Source organism: Eptatretus burgeri, chromosome 14 (assembly GCF_056783735.1).
Source record: "Eptatretus burgeri isolate ZD-2024b chromosome 14, Ebu_testis_v1, whole genome shotgun sequence".
Taxonomy (NCBI): Eukaryota; Metazoa; Chordata; class Myxini; order Myxiniformes; family Myxinidae; genus Eptatretus; species Eptatretus burgeri.
In genome coordinates this window covers 5786564-5805520 of record NC_140974.1, presented here as the reverse complement: position 1 = coordinate 5805520, position 18957 = coordinate 5786564, and the positions used below count along the sequence as shown (strand labels likewise).

Here is an 18957-nt window from a genome sequence, read left to right as displayed (position 1 = left end):
AGACGTTTAAAAAATCTTTATGCACATCTCCATTTATACTTTGAAGGATGCGCCCTGGGTTTCTTACAGACATAAGAGCATTAACAACATAAGTATTAATGGACCCACAGGCCCACCACAGGAGAAACACCCGAAGAAGTGACAGGATTGGAAAATACCCGTTATGACCCACTCAGGCGCCATAAACTTCCTTTCGTAGTCTGGCCTGGCGCGGCCAGGGGTCCAGCACACACCCGTTCTCTTGCAGGCGAGAGGTGGAAACACGATCTCTCTCAGGCTCTGGGAGATCGACGGTTCAAACACTGGCCGAGTCATACCAAAGACTTTATAAATGGCATGTTCCGCTTCCTTGCTTGGCTCTCAGCATTTAAATGGATAAGAGCACGACAATCCCCATAGGTGGGTATCCATTGGGAGGAGGAAATTCCTCCTTGGGAAATGCCCTGCTGAATGTGGTGAGAAAAGAGTTGTGCGTGCGTGCTCTCCACTACGAGCTTTGGATCCTGTGTAAAATAAAAATAAAAATGCTTCTTCCAATCGCTGAAAATAGCAAATCGCTGAAGATGCCCTTCTATGTTGAAGACAGAATGTTGAGCTCCAGATGGAACTTTTGTTGGTGAAAATTTGCAGAATGATTCGACGTTGAGTATTCCAAATTGGGAATTCAATGCAAATCCCACTCCCCCTAACTATATTCCCTCCAATAAGGGCTCTTTATCGTCTTTTTGATACATGTCAGTCCAATGTTGCACATGAGGCTTTGGTTGGGACAGTGTATCGATTATGAGCCAGGGTCCCCATCTGAGGGAGGCGTCCGGCACAGTCCTACGCACGGCATCGATTCAGAGGGTCACCCAATAACTCCTGCAGTGCGACCCTCGTCAAATGCCACTCTCTAGACACAATCGTGGGTTCCCTGTGCCGAATTACTCCTCTGTGTCTTGTGTATCCCTCCACTCCGTTTCCTCACAACCTCTGGTGTATATTTTGCCACCTGTTCTCTTTCTCTCATACCCCATGGCCCTATGTATGCAGGTTGATACCCACATCCATGCCTCATCCTGTATGAATCAGAAACATTTATTGCGCTTCATTAAACGCACCATGAAGCAAGATTGGAATGAAGTGGTACATCAGGAAGCTGATGGGAGCCTGCATACACTGTCAAAGGTTTTCACTGACTTGCAGCTCTCAGCCTATGACCTCAGTGTGGATGTGTTGGACGTTCACGCGGTACGTATTTATTGCACCCACCATAAATGGGAATGTGGAGTAACAATTACATCCCTAATTCAGATGGAAAAAAACAAAATGGTTGTACCAAGTTGATTCAGTCAGGTTTCACTATCCATGTTGCTAAAAGTTTCTAAATCTGGTGGCTCTGAAGACTTTACAAATTGCCTTGTTCTTCATGAAATGTATTGTAAAGGAAGCTTCAAATTGAGTGGTACATCATTCTAAATATTGAGATTAACAGTTCGTACCTCCCTATTGGGGTTGTCTTGCTTTTGTGATTTTTTGTCAGGATCGGAACACTTTTCATCGCTTTGACAAGTTCAACGCAAAGTACAACCCTGTTGGGCAGTCCATTCTTCGTGAGATATTCATTAAAACGGACAACCACGTTGAAGGTCGATACTTTGCGCACATTGTAAAGGTGATTGTTATATTTTTTTTAACATTAATCACAAAGGTTATGTACATTTTTTATTTTATTATTATTTTTTTCCCAAAGATAAATCTCAGAAGAGTAAAATTAGCCAAAAGAAAGAAATGAAGAAATGAAGAAGTGGAGGAATGGAAAGTAAAAATAAAATGAACAACGATAAAGATGTCCCACTTATAACTGAGCATTTATGCTGGGTGCCATCTCACACCACCCGTTTCAATGATTGTGATGATGCCATCCCATGCCACCTTTGCGATAACGATGTTGTCTGTTTTTTTTTGTTTGTTTTATTATTTTATCTTTCTTATTTTTTTTTTCTTTTCATTTTTATCAAACTGCAGTAAATTCATCACAGCTGGTCCATCCCAAGAACCGCCAATTTAACTGTGAGCGGTGATTTATATATGGGTGCTTACAAAACTGCCAGCGATGGGGAATAAAGTTTGATGACTGATGTCATAGTTCACATCGTTTGGCAGCCATGTTGGAACGACGGAAATTGTTTTAAAGTATTTTTCTCTGGAACCACTTCACTGGTTTATGTGAAACTTGAAATATATCATCCACTACCCATGTGGAGAAAGGTGTGATCACAATGACATCATTAAGCTCATGGTTTGGCAGCCATTTTGGTTTGAAGGAAGAAAAAAACCTTTAAAAATTTTCTCTGACACCACTTAACCGTTGTTTTAGTTCACAAACTTTTATCGCCATGCGTACTCTGATTATACCTAAAGTATTGCATCAATTGGTCCAGCGGTTTGACAGAAGGAGATTATTTTTTTTGCCTCCATCCAATATAGCTGCCTGATTTTATGGCATATAACATTTTAGTTATCAAACTTTATTTGTCATGGTTAGTCGATCGATCATAAATATGAAGTTTTGCATCGATCTGTAAAACGGTTTTGGAGAACAGTATTTTAAAAGGATCTGTTTTTCAATCCAATACGGCACTCAACCACATGGCCTATGACATCATCAATTTAAAACCAAACTCACACTGGGTAGTCTATCACATATGGAGTACGGTATTACTCCATATGGAGGGATCGTATGGGAATAAAATGGCTGCCCATTCAAATGTGTACACAATGATATCCTAAAGATTGAAGTCATAAGCATTTAAAAGCCATAACTTTTATTATCCAGCATTTTTCTGAATTACCAAGACTTAAAAGGATACCAGACTGCCTCGCTAAAGTACCACAACAAGAGATCTCTCAATCACCAATTTGTACTTCTTCTTGGTCACCTCTAAAAACAATGTAAAACTGTAGCCTGACCTCCCTCAACAACTGCTGAAGCCATGATGGTGATTCCAACGTGAGGAAGTGACTTTGTCTCGGGCCTGATGCATGCAACCCAAAATTTAAAAACAAATAAAACGTTAATCATGAATTAAAACGATTTAATAATATGTATGGATTTAATCCACACCACAATAACAATGTATATATATATATATATATATATATATAACGTTGAAAATAAATAGAACACTCATATCATGTGAAAAGTATCATTGACGTGAGCTTGAGATCATGTGACCGGTGCCATTTTCGTTCGCATCACTTGGCTGACTTGCGTCGTGGATCAAGGTGGGTTTGAACGCAACCCAGATTGAAAAAGCCAAATAAATGTTAAAATGCCATTTTGTTCCACAATAAACTTCTCCAATCTGTTACGGGAGTCTTGTGGAAACATGTTTCACAGGTATTATTATAAAGTGCCAAACGAAAGTCTTCACCCTTTCAAAATTTTCACTTTTGTTGCCTTGTAGCCTGTAATTAAATTGCATCAAATCGGCATTTTTCCACCTTTATTTACACATCGTAACCCACAACTTCCAAGTGAAAACAAATTCTACAATTTTCAGAAAATCAATTAAAAATACAAAACTAAAATATCTTGGTTGGATAAGTGTCCATTCCCCCCACCCCACCCACTTTATAATAGCAATTGTAAATTCACCGAGTTGTAACCAATTACCTTCAAAATCACACAACAAGTTAATTGGCCTTCACCGGTGTTAAATTGTAGTGACTCTGATTATTTCAGAATAAAATCAGCTGTTCTTGTCGGTTTCCACTGCTGGGTAGTGCATTTCACAGCAAAGACTCAACCATGATATCTAAGAAGCTTTCAAAAGACCTCTGGGATAAAGTTGTGGAAAGGCTCAGATCAGGGGATGGGTATAAAGATACTTTATGCCTTGAATATCCCTTGGAGCACAGTCAAGACGATCATCAAGAAGTGGAAGGCATAAAGTACCTCCAAGACCCTGCCTATATCAGGCCATCCCTCAAAACTGGATGACCAAGCAAGGAGGAGACCGATCTGAGAGGCCAATGGCAGCTTTGAAAGGCATCCTTTGTGGCAAAGACTGGTCACTGTGTGCATGTGACAACAATATCCCAAGCACTCCACAAGGCAGGCCTGGATGGTAGGGTAGCAAGAAGGAAGCCATTACTCAAAAAAGCCCACCTTGAGTCCTGTTTGAAGGATGCAAATACCACTCCGGAGAGTCTGAAGCCATGTGGCAAAACGTTTTGTGGTCTAACAAAACAAAGATGGAACTTTTTGGCTTAATTGCAAAACATTACGTTTGGTGCAAACTCAACACAGCACATCACCCAAAGAACACTATCCCTACTGTGAAGCATGATAGTGGCAGCATCATGTTATGGGGCTGCTTTCATTCAGCAAGGACTGGCAAGCTTGTCAGGATAGAAGTGACAATGGACGCTGCAACGTGCAGGAGAATCCTTGATGGAAACCTACTCATCAGCCATGAATCTGAAACTGGGTAAGAGATTCACATTTCAGCAGGACAATGATCCGAAGCACAAAGCTCAAGCCACACTGGGGTGGCTGAATAAGAATACAATAATTGTTCTTGAGTGGCCCAGTCAAAGTCCTGACTTGAACCCAATTGAACATTTATGGTGAGACGTGAAGATCACAGTCCATTGACGATCCCCGTCATTACATTACAGGTGTTCCTGACATGTAACCTTCTTCCACTAGAACAATGTTTAGTTTGATATCTTCAGTTATTAATATAAAAAAGTTCATTTGGAAAATTGTTCCGACATAATTTGTCAGTTATCTTAATGTGGCATTATTGGTCGGAAGTGAATACTTTTGCAGGGCACTGTAATATCGTTATTATATGAATCTGATGGAGAGCAAGTACCTTGGAATGGTCATGACATTTCTCTTTTTGGGTTTCAAAGCAAAATGTTACCATAATCGGGCACTGTAATTGTTACCTTATAGCTCTGTTAACCCTGAGCCTGGTCCTCATGGCAGGCTTGCTCTGGGTTAACTCCCATCTGTTGTTGTCCCCCGCCAACCAACGAAGTTGGTGGAGGATATAGAAATGGGTTCCGTCCGTCCGTCACATTTCGTTTCCGGAGCTTAACTACAAATCCCCTCAAGATATATTTACGAAATTTGGTACACATATCAAGCAAGTGGTGAACTGGTGCCTTTTGATATTTTCTAATTGAGAGGTCACATGTTGGATTCAACAAAAATATTGAATAATGTTTTCTCTGGAATCACATAACCATACGAAGCGAAAATTTGCAACTATCGTCTTCCATCATGTCTGCATACATCGTAAAAATTATGACGTCACAAGTCACATGGTTTGGTGGCCATCTTGGATAGAAAAACACACCTCATCCAATGAACACGAAACTTCACGCACGCATTCCAATGGAGGATTGGAGGCAGAATGTAAATTTATGATGTCATAGGTCACATGGTTCGTCAGCCATTTTGGATTGAAAATTAATAAATTTTTAAAATCTTCTTCTCCAGAACGGCTGGACAGATTTGAGGAAAAATTTCACATACACTTTCCCCAAGACATCCTTTCAGAAGTTTGTTAATATCTAATTGATAGGTCACATGGTTTGGCGGCCATATTGAATTTACCCTAAAACCCTCAAACATCTTCACCAGAACGGCTGGTCAGATCAAGGGTAACTTCACATACATATTGCACATGCTTAGGGAATACAAGTTTGTTAATCCTTATTTACTATGGCGGGGGATATCGAAGACTTTGTCTTCAACGGATGCTAGTTACCTTCGCATTCTGCGAAAGGTTATGTATTGGTCGCTGTGTATTTATGTGTGTGTGTGTGTGTGTGTGTGTGTGTGTGTGTGTGTGTGTGTGTGTGTGTGTGTGTGTGTGTGTGTGTGTGTGTGTGTGTGTGTGTGTGTGTGTGTGTGTGTGTTATTCGCATAACTCAGAAAGTATTAAACCAAATAGCTTGAAATTTGTTGGGATGATGGGTTATTATCCAAGGAATATTTGATTAGATTTTGGGAGCGATCGGGTCAAAGGTCAAGGTCAAGGTCACGGAAAGGTCAAATTCGTATTTTTACCACAGCGCGGTCAATTTTGATCTAATTGGCATGCAACCGATGCCCAAATGTTCAGAATCCATTGCCCAATCTTATGATGGGCGACATGACACAATTACGTCATTACCCTTGTTAGCGGTTGGGGGTCAAAGGTCAGTGGTGTCACAACCTTTCAAAATATGCGGTTTTTGTCATAACACGGTCAAACAAATCAAAACCGATTTGCATGAAACCAACACCAAAATGTTCCCTGTTCTTTTCCGCACACTCTCGTGCCAGGTACAAACTAGAATGGGCACTCGGTAGAGTGCATACCTTCGCCTCCGCTACTTTTTACCTTCGCATTCTGCGAAAGGTTATGTTTTGGTCGCTGTGTATTTATTTATTTGTGAATATGTGTGTTTGTTTGTTATTCGCATAATTCAGAAAGTATTAAACCGAATTGCATGAAATTTGGTGGGATGATTCGCGATTATCCAAGGACGATTTGATTAGATTTTGGGAGCGATCGGGTCAAAGGTCAAGGTCAAGGTCATGAAAAGGTCAAAAACACACTTTTGAGCATAACTTCCTTCACAATAGAGCTATTGACATGCAACCACTGCCATATTGTTGCATGACGAAATACCTTTTGGGTGCCTCATGTCGGATTTGACGTGACATCATCGGAAGTGCGTCAAAATGACGTCACAAGATGACGTAAATTTTCAATTTTCGAACACATCAGTTTTGATCATACCGTTTTGTAGAACTTCCCTTAAGGACGTCACACACCAAATTTGACGTCGATCGGACTGACCGTTATGACGTCATTGACATTTGAACATGACGTTTTTCAATTGTGGCTAAAATGTCCTGATATTTTACATTCAAATATCTATGTAACTTATAAAGGAAAGTCTCCCATATCCAGGTATTAGAATCAGTCCCAAAATATCTGTTTATTGATATACAGGTTTTGCCAATTAACACTGTAGTCAAGGTCACACACAAGGTCAAAATATACTTGTAGGCATAACTTCAGATCTAATAGAGCTATTGACATGAAACCAACGTTAAAACGTTCAGTGAACTAAGAGCTTTTAGAATGGTTGTCCCCGATTGGACGTGACGTCACCGGAAGGGCGTCAAAATGACGTCAAAAGATGACGTCATTTTTCAACTTTTTAATTTTTCAGTGTTTATCATTCCATTTTATTGGACTGCCCTCAAGGAGGTCACACACCAAATTTGACATCAATCGGACTGACGGTTGTGACGTCATGGACGTTTTAAAGTGACATTTTTCAAATGTGCCCAGAAAAAAAGTTGCGGCGGCGAAGGTATGCGCTCTACCGAGTGCCCGTTCTAGTTGTTGTTGTGTTGTGTGCTCTTCTGTTGTCTTTTAAATAGTTTTTCCGTTGCTTCAATAAATAGTACCACTTACAATTTTGTATGTTTTTCTCATGTCCTTTTAAAAGGTTGCTGCTTTGGTAGAAAAATGTTTCCGTTTGAACTGCTGCGTGAAGAAACCATGAGTGCTTCTACTTCTTTTTCAAACTTGGAAAGAATCTTTTAAAACTTGCACTTTCTGACGAAATGGGCATGAATTTTTGTTCCAAGTAAATCTTATTAGCTTTCAAACCAAGTAAATTGATTATCCGATTTCCGAGCCGATCCTGGACCTGGAAAAAAAATTTGCCGGACTTACCGGCATTTCTCTTTGTGAGTTTGCAAACCGAATTTTTGCGACTGATTCCCAGCACTAATTCCCCCTTTGAGTTCAGTGAATCGATGAGTGCTATAATTTTCACGACACAGGAGATGATGCATCTTCATGTCCTGTGAAGCATCTTGCGCAACATCACGGTAAAAAGGCATCAAAGGAAACGCAGAACTTCTTCCAACGTGTTTACTTTAAGCCCCAAGAGAGGAGGAGGAGGAGGAGGAGGAGTTATTTGGACTATTGGTGATCCTTCTCCTTCTCCTTCTCCTCCTTCTCCTTCTCCTTCTCCTTCTCCTGTGGTGTTTCAGGAAGTAATGTCAGATTTGGAAGAGAGCAAGTACCAGAATTCTGAGCTGCGTCTCTCTGTGTATGGACGCTCTCGTGATGAGTGGAACAAACTTGCACACTGGGCTGTGAAGAATAACGTGCATTCGAAAAATGTCAGCTGGCTTATACAGATTCCACGGCTATAGTAAGTGCTCATTGCCGACATTATTCTTGTATTGCATTTGAATGAACAATGTTAGAGAGATGTACAATGTTAGAGACAATGTAAAACAATATGTGTTTTTGACAAAATAAGGCGTGCGGCTTATCTCACATTTGGATACCTCAACCTTTTCAATTTTGCAACACATCCTAAAATTATTTATTTGTTTTTTTTAATTTTATATTTTGTACACTATGTCGAGGCTCGTGTAAGAGCGAATGCACAGAAACGTATAAGAAGGCAGGAGAGGGAAGCACAAAATAGTGGAGAACAGAGACATTAGGAAATCTGTGGAAGAGAGATGGTTGGGGTGGGGTACATGGAGTAAACAGTAAGCACTACAGGGACTTTCAGGAAGGAAAACAGGGAATTTGAAGGAGGTGAGTTTGGGGTGGATTAATGGGGGTAGAAAAGATCAAGATCTTAGATGGGGGAAGATATGAGATGGTGTTGGACAGCTGTTTTGAAGACCTGCAGGGAGGAGTAGGATTGAAGAGTGGGACATTGTTCCAGAGGCGGGGGAAAAAAGAGAAATGAAAGGGTGAAGGTGAGCAGTGATTCGAGATTTTGGTAGTTTCACCAAAAGGGGGTTTTTGGTGGACCCAGAGCACCCTGTGGAAAATTGGCAGGACAGATAGCAGACAGAGTTTGGGGGGGGGGGATGAGGCTGGAGAGGAGACAGTAGAAGACAGAAAGACCACCAACCTGCCTGCGGTGAGAGACCCAAAGACTCAGCCTCATCGTGGGACATACCAATGATCTTAAATGCCTTGGTTTCCACAGCGTGAAGCCGAGAAAGGTGAGAGGTGGCAGGACCACCCCAGAGGGGAGAGCAGTACTCCATCAGGCTGTGGATGAAAGCTTTGTACATGGTCAGGAACTCAAGTGTGCCAAGGAAGAACTTTGTACGATGGAGGATGCACAATCGGCGACTGGCTTTGGAGGCCAGCTTGGTGATGTGGCTATCCCAGGAAAGATCATGGCAGATCGTGATGCCAAAAAGTTTGAATGAAAGGACTTCTTCAAGAGGATTGTTGAGCAAGTAGATGGTTTGGGGGGGGGGGGGAGTGGAGGAGGGTTTTGCAGACGGTCCTTTCGGAGAGACATGGTGAGAGAGTGAGATTTGTCAGGAAGAAAAGACATGTTCCACGTGTTGGACCAGTTTGTGATTTTGTCCAAATCTGCAGAGAGTGAAGAGGCTGCTGTTTGTTGATCTGGGGGAGGACAGATGGTATGGCAGAGGGTGGAGTCATCAGCAAAGAGATAAAGAGGATTTTCCAGAGTCAGAAAGATCATTGATGAAAACAGGAAAAAGCACTGAGCCCATAACACTGCCTTGGGGAACTCCAGCCTGGACAGGAAGAGGGGATGGGAGAATTCCATTAAGGGCCACACATTGACTGCGACAGGAGAGGAAGTCTGTGAGCCATGAGTCGAGATTGCCTTGGATACCATAGGAAGAGAGTTTGGTGAGCAGGGCAGAGTGCCAGACCGTGTCAAAAGGGATATGTCTCGGGAGATGGCTCTGATCTCATGTCTGGCATTGAGGACCTACATCCATCGTTGAGAAAGCTGGAGTCGCAAGTCCAGGGTAGAGTGACCTGGTCTGAATCCAAATTTATGAAATCAGCCCATTGGAGAAGAGGAAGGATTTGATGTCTGAAGCGATGATGGATTCCATAACCTTGCTGATGATTGGGAGAAGGCTGATTGGTCTGTAGTTGCAGGGATCTGTTTTTGCACTTTTTTATGCAGCGTGGTCATTTTTGCTGATTTCCAAGCAGATGTCAGAAGACTTTGAGAAAGTGAGAGGGTGAATAGAACAGAGAGAGGGTGAGCAAGAGCAGCAGAGCAGGGTTTTAGGACACGTGGGCCGATGCCGTCTTTACCGGTTGCAGAATCTGAGTCGAGGTTTGACAGCAAACTCTCCACTTTTTCAGAAGAAAAGGACAGAGTCCAGGGACAGCTGATTGTGACTGGCTAAAGTGGGTGCAGAAAGCGATGGGTTTTGGACACAAGATTTCAATGCAAACACCGAGTTTAGGCATTCAGCCTTTTCACGTGTGGTATCAGCAGTGTGGCCATTTGAGGTAAGGGAGAGGATGGAGGGGGAACATACACCAGAAACAGATTTGATTCGATGCCACCAGGATTTGGGTGATAGAGAGACTTTGAGAGTTCAAACTTGAGATTAGAAAGATGTTGTTTTCTCGCTTTCCTGAGGGTAGTCACACACTTGTTCTCAGCTTTATGGAAGGAACTGAGATTACCTTCAGTTGGATGTGCCTTCCATGAGGTGAAGGCAAGTTTTTTTTTTTTTTTTTTTTTTTTTTTCAGGAAGGTTTTGGCTGTTTCTTTTAACGAAGTTTTTTGGCAATAAATCGTGACTCTTCTTCTTCTTCTTCTTCTTCTTCTTCTTCTTCTTCTTCTTCTTCTTCTTCTTCTTCTTCTTCTTCTTCTTCTTCTTCTTCTTCTTCTTCTTCTTCTTCTTCTTCTTCTTCTTCTTCTTCTTCTTCTTCTTCTTCTTCTTCTTCTTCTTCTTCTTCTTCTTCTTCTTCTTCTTCTTCTTCTTCTTCTTCTTCTTCTTCTTCTTCTTCTTCTTCTTCTTCTTCTTCTTCTTCTTCTTCTTCTTCTTCTTCTTCTTCTTCTTCTTCTTCTTCTTCTTCTTCTTCTTCTTCTTCTTCTTCTTCTTCTTCTTCTTCTTCTTCTTCTTCTTCTTCTTCTTCTTCTTCTTCTTCTTCTTCTTCTTCTTCTTCTTCTTCTTCTTCTTCTTCTTCTTCTTCTTCTTCTTCTTCTTCTTCTTCTTCTTCTTCTTCTTCTTCTTCTTCTTCTTCTTCTTCTTCTTCTTCTTCTTCTTCTTCTTCTTCTTCTTCTTCTTCTTCTTCTTCTTCTTCTTCTTCTTCTTCCTTTGCACACTAAGTAAACTACTCAAGGTTAAGTTTTCCAAGTAAACCAAATTCAACTGGGTTTTTTTAGTGGATTTTTGTCAAACTCGGCACTGACAAACATGAGAAGTATGTTGTATGATGTTTTTGTTGGTTTAACGTTTTCACCCTGCTTTATCCTTCAGTGACATCTATCACTCAAAGAATCAGTTGCAGAACTTCCAGGAAATGTTAGAAAACATTTTTCTTCCACTGTTTGAGGTGACCATTGACCCTTCTTCAGACCCAGACCTACATACCTTCTTGCAGGATGTGAGAGCACTGGAAGGGAGGGATTAATTTTCCATGTGATTAATTCTCACACGAGTAGCCACAATTTGTCTGTGATCATGATTGCGGTTGCCGGTGTGTGATGTTTTAGGTGACTGGCTTTGATAGTGTCGATGATGAATCTTGCCCCGAGCAACACATCCTCACTCTGACCAGTCCAACACCTGATACTTGGACAGGACCTGAAAATCCTCCTTACGCTGCATATCTCTATTACACCTATGCCAACATGTCTGTTTTGAATTCCCTGCGCAGGTGTGCCATGTCGGGCTGTCATTATTGATGTAAACATATAATCGATGATGCCCATTATGCAGTGAAATGTTCTTGCTTTTACCTTCTGCTGTTTTACACCCAGTTGAGTAATCTTTCTGCATTTTCTCCCTCTCGTTACAAGTGCTTTTGTTCAAACCAGCAGGTGCACAAAAAAAGAAGTTTCCTTTGCCAAATAATTGGACCTTGTCTGAGATGGAATAAAGAAGCGTATTTATTTATTTTATCAGTATGTACCTCTGTTGTTGTCCTTCCGATATCTTGCAGGCAGCGAGGCATGCCCACTTTTGTGTTGCGTCCGCATTGTGGTGAGGCTGGTCCTGTTCACCATCTTGTGGCCGGTTTCCTTCTCGCCGAAAACATCTCCCATGGCCTTCTGCTTCGCAAGGTGTGTTCCTCAGCCTTGTACCTCAAAGGCTTTTCCTTTTGGTATGGGAGAAAGAAAGAAAAAAAAAATCCAATGGTGTTTGTTTCTTGCATGATAGATTTGGGAATGTTCTCCTATCTTTAAGAATATGGTATATAGTAGTACAAGTCTTTGTTACGGCCACGGGTTCCGAGTGTATTAGGATGGGGTTAATCCTTGTTTCCCCTCGGAAGAACCGGACCTGGGACAACGCTCACAATTAACTTTGTGGTACGGTGGGTTGCTGAAGAACCACAAACTCCAATCAATTAACCACGAGTTCCAGTGTCCACCGTCTAATTTGCCATTTAACTCGGTCACGTGACCTCCTGACTGGGGAACACGCCCTCGGCGATGCACCAATCTTATCTTGATTAGATCTTTAGTAAGCTGCACGCGACTATGACAGGTTAATTTGTTTGGGAATTACTTCTCAGTCTATCTCGGTTGGGACAATATGAGATCAATGGAAGGAAATGACAAGCATGGACAGGTTAAAATGTCAACAAGGAATTTATTAAGAAAAATAAATAAACTGAAGAACTTTTTTAAGTTCTTAAGAAGTTCTCAAGAAGAAATTAAACAAGCAGTTATAGAAAAATAGACCAAGAGCAGACACTATTCCTCACTTGATTAAATATGAGACAAGGGTACCCAGCAGATGTTTCAGGGGGAAAAGAAATCCAGTCTCCACTTACCAAGGCAGAAGTTGTCGTGCGTCTACTAAAATCTCCCAAATGTGAGTGCCTTGGTCCGCTGCCAGAGCTCTGCCTTGCCGTGCACCCACCCGCAAACAGGCTTGAACACCAGTCGACATCACGTCGTCACCCCCAGGAAGCAGGGACGCCAAGAGTCAGGTACTCAGCAGAACCAGCAGGAACTGTCCAACCTTAACCAATGGTCAGGAGCTGGAACCCACAGGCAGGAGCCATTGGGAGCTATCACCAACTGTAATCAACGGTCAGAAAGGCGGTCCTCCCATCATTTTAATAGGCGACCAGTGTGGGCGGAGCCTCAAGCAGACTTCAGCCAAATCCAGCTTGCCTATATTGGTGCATCGCTGCAAGTGACCTCCAACCGTCAACCCCCGTGATCATTCTTTCCCCACCATTGAACAAGATGCAACTCCCAATTAACACACGCCTGGCTTACGACGCCATGTTCGGGGCGCCAGAGGGCGGCCATTTTCTGGAATTGCCGAGCAAAAACGTAGGGTGCTTACAAAACGTCAACTTCAGCCATCGCCTCCCCGTTCAACCTGACATGAACAGGAGCCAGCCAATGTCCATGAAGCTGCCGAACGGGGCGTTGATGGAAAAAGGTGGATGTCGAACGTTGGTGAAAGAGAGGTGGGTGCCGAACGTCAATGGAAAATGGTGAATGCCTGAGGTAAATGATCTACAGCCATATCTGACTCTCAGAATAAACTGTCAAGAAAAAGCTTGCGGTATGTTTCAATTGATTGTCCTGTAAGTCCAAAGTGGAAATAAATTGTCTATTTCCAAGTTGATGCCTCCTGATGGAAAGTGGTAGAATGAGTCTCTGTTTCGCCAACGACTACGTGTAAAATCATACGTCATGAACGTGTCGTAAAGAGGAAAAGATCCCATAAAAAAGAAAGGGAACCTATTCTTTACCCTTCTTCAATGCTTCAAAGAGTTAGAATCTTACCAGACAAGGGGATGGGTCCATTCTGAACATGCATTTATGGAAATAACTGTCTGAGGACCTGGATGTTGTGTGCATTAGTCGGATCCAATTCTGAAATCCATGACAATGTATATGTATACGAGGTCTGTGTAAAAAGTAACGGGACTGACTTCACAGAATTTTATTCCAAAAAATATATTGAAATCAAAGCTTGTCCCCTTCAAAATAGTTTCCCTCCAGTCTCACACACTTGTCCATCCTCTTCTTCCACGCTTCGATGCACCCCCAGAAGGCTTCTTCTGGAATCCTCCAGAGCTCCGTCGTCACAGACCTTTTGATGGCCTCCATATCAGGAAATCGGGTCCCCTTGATCACCCCTTTGAGCTTGGGGAATAGGGAAAAAAACCACAAGGGGTCAAGTCTGGCTAATATGGGGGTTGCTCCAGAGTTGGCACGTTCCTCTCCGTCAGAAACTGTCGGATGCTCAGGGCACTGTGAACAGGGGCGTTGTCATGGTGGAGCACCCAGGCGTTGTTCTCCCACAGATCCCTCCTCTTGTCCCGGACTGATCTCATGAGGTGAGGGAGGATCTCCTTGTACACATATTGATTCACTGTTTGACCCTGTGGTAGAAACTCGAAGTGGACGATGCCCTTGGTGTCAAAACACAAGATGTGAATCACCTTCACCTTCGACTTCGCTTAAGTCGCTTAACCAACCGTGGACGCCAATCAGGTTGGTCCAATCCAGGTCAGGTCAGGTCAGATCTGTGACCTGCTACAGGTACCATGTAAACCTGTACTAACCTGTTCCATGGTCGGGTTGTCGGCGACTAAACTGTCTCCCCCACCAGGTTTTCTGGTGAGGAGGGTGTTTGGATATGGACACCCAGCAGGATTAAAAACAAAACCTGTCAAAGGGTGGAGGAGCTCCTTGTGAGCCAACGGCCATCCATATCTAGTGCCCAACTGTGTCTGCGGACATCCTCCTGCAGTTGGGTTACTTTTTTATTAGGAGGTTGGTGGCAGGATTTGTACTCCGGCCACCGTAAAACCCTTCATTCCGCAAAACACACTAACGCAAAAAAATCTGGAAACCCACTCCGTGGGAGTACCTCCTGTGCAGCTTCCCTTCGCAGGGCAGCTCACCGGATGACGGGATTGTGGCAAAGCCTTTGGAACCCCCAATATTTGATGAAAGGAGGGAAACCACGGGGTAACCTCCCTGGGTCAGATTGCGAGAGAGTGTGTCGGAGTGGTGCTGAGGTGTCGTCCACCAGACGGCGGTCTCCTTGGGTTAACCTGAGGCGGTCCCTTCGGGTGGGTGCCTGGAATGTCCTATCCCTAAGAGAGGATGATCACCTGCCTCTGTTATCATCTGAGCTCAAGTGTTTGGACATCGGTATTGCAGCACTCCCTGAGGTTCGGAGTCCGGATTGTGGCGAGATAATGGTGGGTGGTTACACCTACTATTAGTCTGGTCGCTCTGATGGTTACCATACTCAAGGAGTTGCTGTAGCTGTGTCCAATAAGCTGACCCCAATGATAATTGAGGTAACACCAGTCAACGAGCGTATTATGAGACTAAGGATTCGTCACTCCTGAGGTGTCATTTCCCTGGTCTCTGTCTATGCTCCGACTGAGGCGAGTGACCTCACCGTGAAGGACACATTCTACGCCACGCTCGAGTCTGTGGTTGATCAGTGCCCCAGACGAGATACACTTCTCGTCTTGGGGGATTTCAATGCATCGACTGGAACTGATAGGGATGGTTATGAGACGTGTGTTGGTCCCCATGGGTCAGGAACTATGAATCAGAATAGCACTAAGTTCCTTGACTTTGCAAGAAGTCATGGACTTAGGGTGGCTGGTTCATGGTTTCAGCGCCCACAAGCTCATCGCTGGACTTGGTATTCCAACGCTGGCGGTGTGGCAAAGGAGATTGACCATGTCCTCATTGACGGTCGTTGGAGGATGATCCAGAACTGCAGGGTCTACCGGAGTGCTCAGTTCCTCAATACTGACCACCGGCTTGTTGTAGCAACTCCAAAGCTGCACCTTAAATCCTGGAGAATGGTACCATCCCAGCCGAGGCTGGATGTTGGCAAGCTCAAGGATGAGAGGGAAGCTGAGGAGTTTGCGAACAGGTTGAGTGGATATCTGGGGTGTCTGGGTGCTTTGGGGGTTCCTGAAGAGTTATGGATTACCTTCAAGACCACCATCCTTGATGTTGCCGGTGGATGTCTTGGAACTCACCGCAGGGCAAAGAAGAATTTTGTCTCTCAAGGGACACTGGATACCATTGACCAGAGTCGCAGGGCCAGGCTGAATGGCAGAGCTGAGCTGTTCAGGGAGCAGAGGCGTAAAACTGTACGTGCACTAAGGGTGGACAAGGAGGCCTATGTGCGGGGAAGCTGTGAGGGGGAAGAGCATCACCTGTGGACAGGTGATTCTCGTCCTGCTTTCAGGAGAATTTGCGCATTGCGTTCATCCAAGCCCATCCTTCGGAGCACTGCAGTGAGAGCAGAGAGTGGTGGGCTCTTGACAGAGGAGTCTGAAGTGAAGGCCCCCTGGGCCGGTTACTTTGAGCGGTTGTACCAGGCTGATCCACCAGCTGTCGAGTTGGACGTCAATGGTGTTACAATCCCTGTTGCTGACCCTCCAATCAATTGTGGTCCACCTTCGCTTGTAGAAACACGGGCTGCGGTGAACCGGTTGAAACAGGGTAAAGCTCCAGGGATCTGTGGCATCCATGCTGAACTTCTCAAGGCTGGTGGAAATGCTGCACTCGTGTCGTTGCATGCAGTTTTGTGCTCTGCCTGGAACACAGGCATCATCCCAACTGATTGGAAGAGGGGCCTTGTTGTTGTCCCTCTCTGGAAAGGGAAGGGTGACCGCCAAGACTGCAACAACTACCAAGGGGTGACGCTGCTCTCAGTGTCGGGCAAGGTCTTTGCTCGGATAATTCTTGATAGGGTTCGCCACCATCTGCTTGAACACCAGGGGGCCCTTGAGGTGCTGAATGAGGAGTCGGAGCCGCTGGGATTTCGGGTTTTTTGGGTCAAAACTAAGATCCATGCTTTCAATGACATCTTGGATGCTGTTGTCCTGTCTGTGCCTGTTTGTGGTGAGGATGTTTAGGTCGTGGAGAGATTCACTTACCTTGGCAGTGATATTCATGTCTCTTCTGGCTGTGAGTCAGAGGTCAGTGGACATCTGGGTCGGGCCTGGGGAGTCATGGATTCACTGGATCATGGGGAGTGGCGCTGCCGGTACCTGTGCGGGAGGACGAAAGTCCGAGTCTTGAGGTCCTTGGTGCTTCCAGTCTTGCTCTATGGATGCGAGACTTGGACTCTGACCAAGGATCTGAGACGGAGACTTAATTTCTTTGGTACCAGGTCTCTTCGGAGAATCCTTGGCTATCGCTGGTCATATTTTGTGTCCAACGAGCGGTTGCTGAGAGACACTCGGATGAGACTTGTTACCTGCATGGTCCGTGAGCGTCAGTTGCGGCTGTATGGACATGTGGCTCGTTTTCCTGACGCTGATCCTGTTCACCAGATTCTCTCAGCGAGGGAGTCTCGTGAGTGGAGGAGGCCAATGGGCCGACCACGTGCCTCTTGGTCGCAGCAGGTTGACCAGCATCTCAAGGAGATGGGGATGGGCCTGGCATCTGCCTGGGCGAAGGCCAGATGGAGGCCCCTGGAGTACCGGCGGAAAGTGGACGCAGCGATGCGCTGCTCTGGTGCATGCTCCCATACCTGACCTGACCTGACGCCAATAACTCAACCGCGTGACCTCGGGTCCTCCCGTCTATGGGTTAATCGGGTTACATAATTAATCACGTGGTTTAATTACCGGGGAACACACCTTCAGTATGCGTTGTCCGAAACGAATCACTTTACCGGATCGGATGCAGCCGAGCGACGCTGCCAAAGACGTACCGGCTAAAAGGAACGGATCGTTGGGAATAAAGTCCTGGCTGAACTAGGATTCGGACCATGCTGGATCAATGAAAGAAACTACAAAGACTAGCGAGGAACATTCCTCATGATAATTTATTTACAATGGGCGAGGAAAGGGATGTGGTTCGATAAATATTTATTGGGGTGTGTTGTGCAGAGATGGGGGAGAGAGGTGTGGTGCAGCAAATAAACGGGCAACTTTCAAAAGGGGACACAGAGCAGACTTAACATGAAATTAATAAAAATAATAATGATAACGATCTTCTGCAGTCTTACTTAAGCAGACAGGCGCCAGCGCGCACATGCACACACACAGAAAACCCGATGAAGAGAAAGTTTTGAACAGGAAGAGAGGGAGTTTAGGCTACGTTCTCTGTACCTTTGTGTTTGATAGCACGACGCGCCACCAATACGTTTTGGGGGGGGGGGGGGATGCTCCGTCGTGCGGTACCCCACAGTGGGCGTGTCGTCTCTGGCTTCAGCCGCATGTGTGGAGACTGTGTTCGGAAAGGAGGAGCTTTAGTCGAGAAGGGGCAGAGTCCAGAGTGCGAGGATGGAGTGGCGGGACCAGGTAGGCGGGTGGAGTCGACGTCGTGTGGGCGGATACGAGGTGGCGGAGTTCGGGCAGCAGGAGGCGGGTCGTGGTGGTGTTGATGAGACGAGGGGAGAGAGGCGGAGAAAGAGAAAAGAGAAGGGTGAAGGGACTGCTCCAACCTTTATAGGGCCTGCCGTGTGGGGGGGAGGGGCCATGCCGAATCTAAACGTCATCACCTCAATCGGGCGCTCATTGGCCCCGACCACTCACGTGGCCCGCCAACTTTGGCCGGAAATCGCCTCACTTAGTTTCCGGCAAGGCCATCCCAGATAGCGGGATTATTCCGCTCCGACCCCACGAGATGACATGAATCGCCCACACCGAAATTGGCATGCGAATCGTCCTGCTAAAATCTCCGGGCCGTGCCCGGGCGACCGGTCGAGGGTCCCGCATGCCCGCTCGGGCTTTCGACCAGCGTCAATCAATGCGCTCGCTCTGCGCGCTCCAACATGGCCTGCACTGTACATTCCCCGGCTCGATTGCAGCTTCGCTGGCCGGAGAGACGAGAAGACGTTCACCATCCGTGGAGAATCCGCTGCTGACAGCGAGGGCCAAGGTACATCGCCATGGATAAATCCATGCACGTTTCACGAGCGGCGTACGTGTC

The 18957-nt window shown here is 45.0% G+C and overlaps 1 protein-coding gene and 1 long non-coding RNA gene across 7 annotated transcripts in view; one reads left to right on the top strand and one right to left on the bottom strand.

Moving 5' to 3' along the window:
• Window positions 1–18957, top strand: part of LOC147012591 (AMP deaminase 2-like) — a 65017-nt gene that overhangs the window by 26908 nt on the left and 19152 nt on the right. For all 6 annotated transcript variants that reach the window (XR_015051004.1, XM_085853603.1, XM_085853604.1 and 3 more), the window contains 6 exons: window positions 1036–1233; window positions 1526–1657; window positions 8066–8229; window positions 11318–11444; window positions 11554–11717; window positions 12003–12123. Coding sequence is in view for 5 of the 6 variants with exons in the window: in XM_085853603.1 (XP_085709729.1) it covers window positions 1036–1233; window positions 1526–1657; window positions 8066–8229; window positions 11318–11444; window positions 11554–11717; window positions 12003–12123 (906 nt within the window). In the remaining variant the exon portion in view is untranslated. The remainder of the gene's footprint in view (window positions 1–1035; window positions 1234–1525; window positions 1658–8065; window positions 8230–11317; window positions 11445–11553; window positions 11718–12002; window positions 12124–18957) is intronic.
• Window positions 11949–18175, bottom strand: LOC147012592 (uncharacterized). Its single transcript, XR_015051005.1, has 2 exons — window positions 18135–18175; window positions 11949–12158 (listed from the first exon to the last, which is right to left on the bottom strand). It is a non-coding gene; the product is annotated as an uncharacterized LOC147012592 (long non-coding RNA).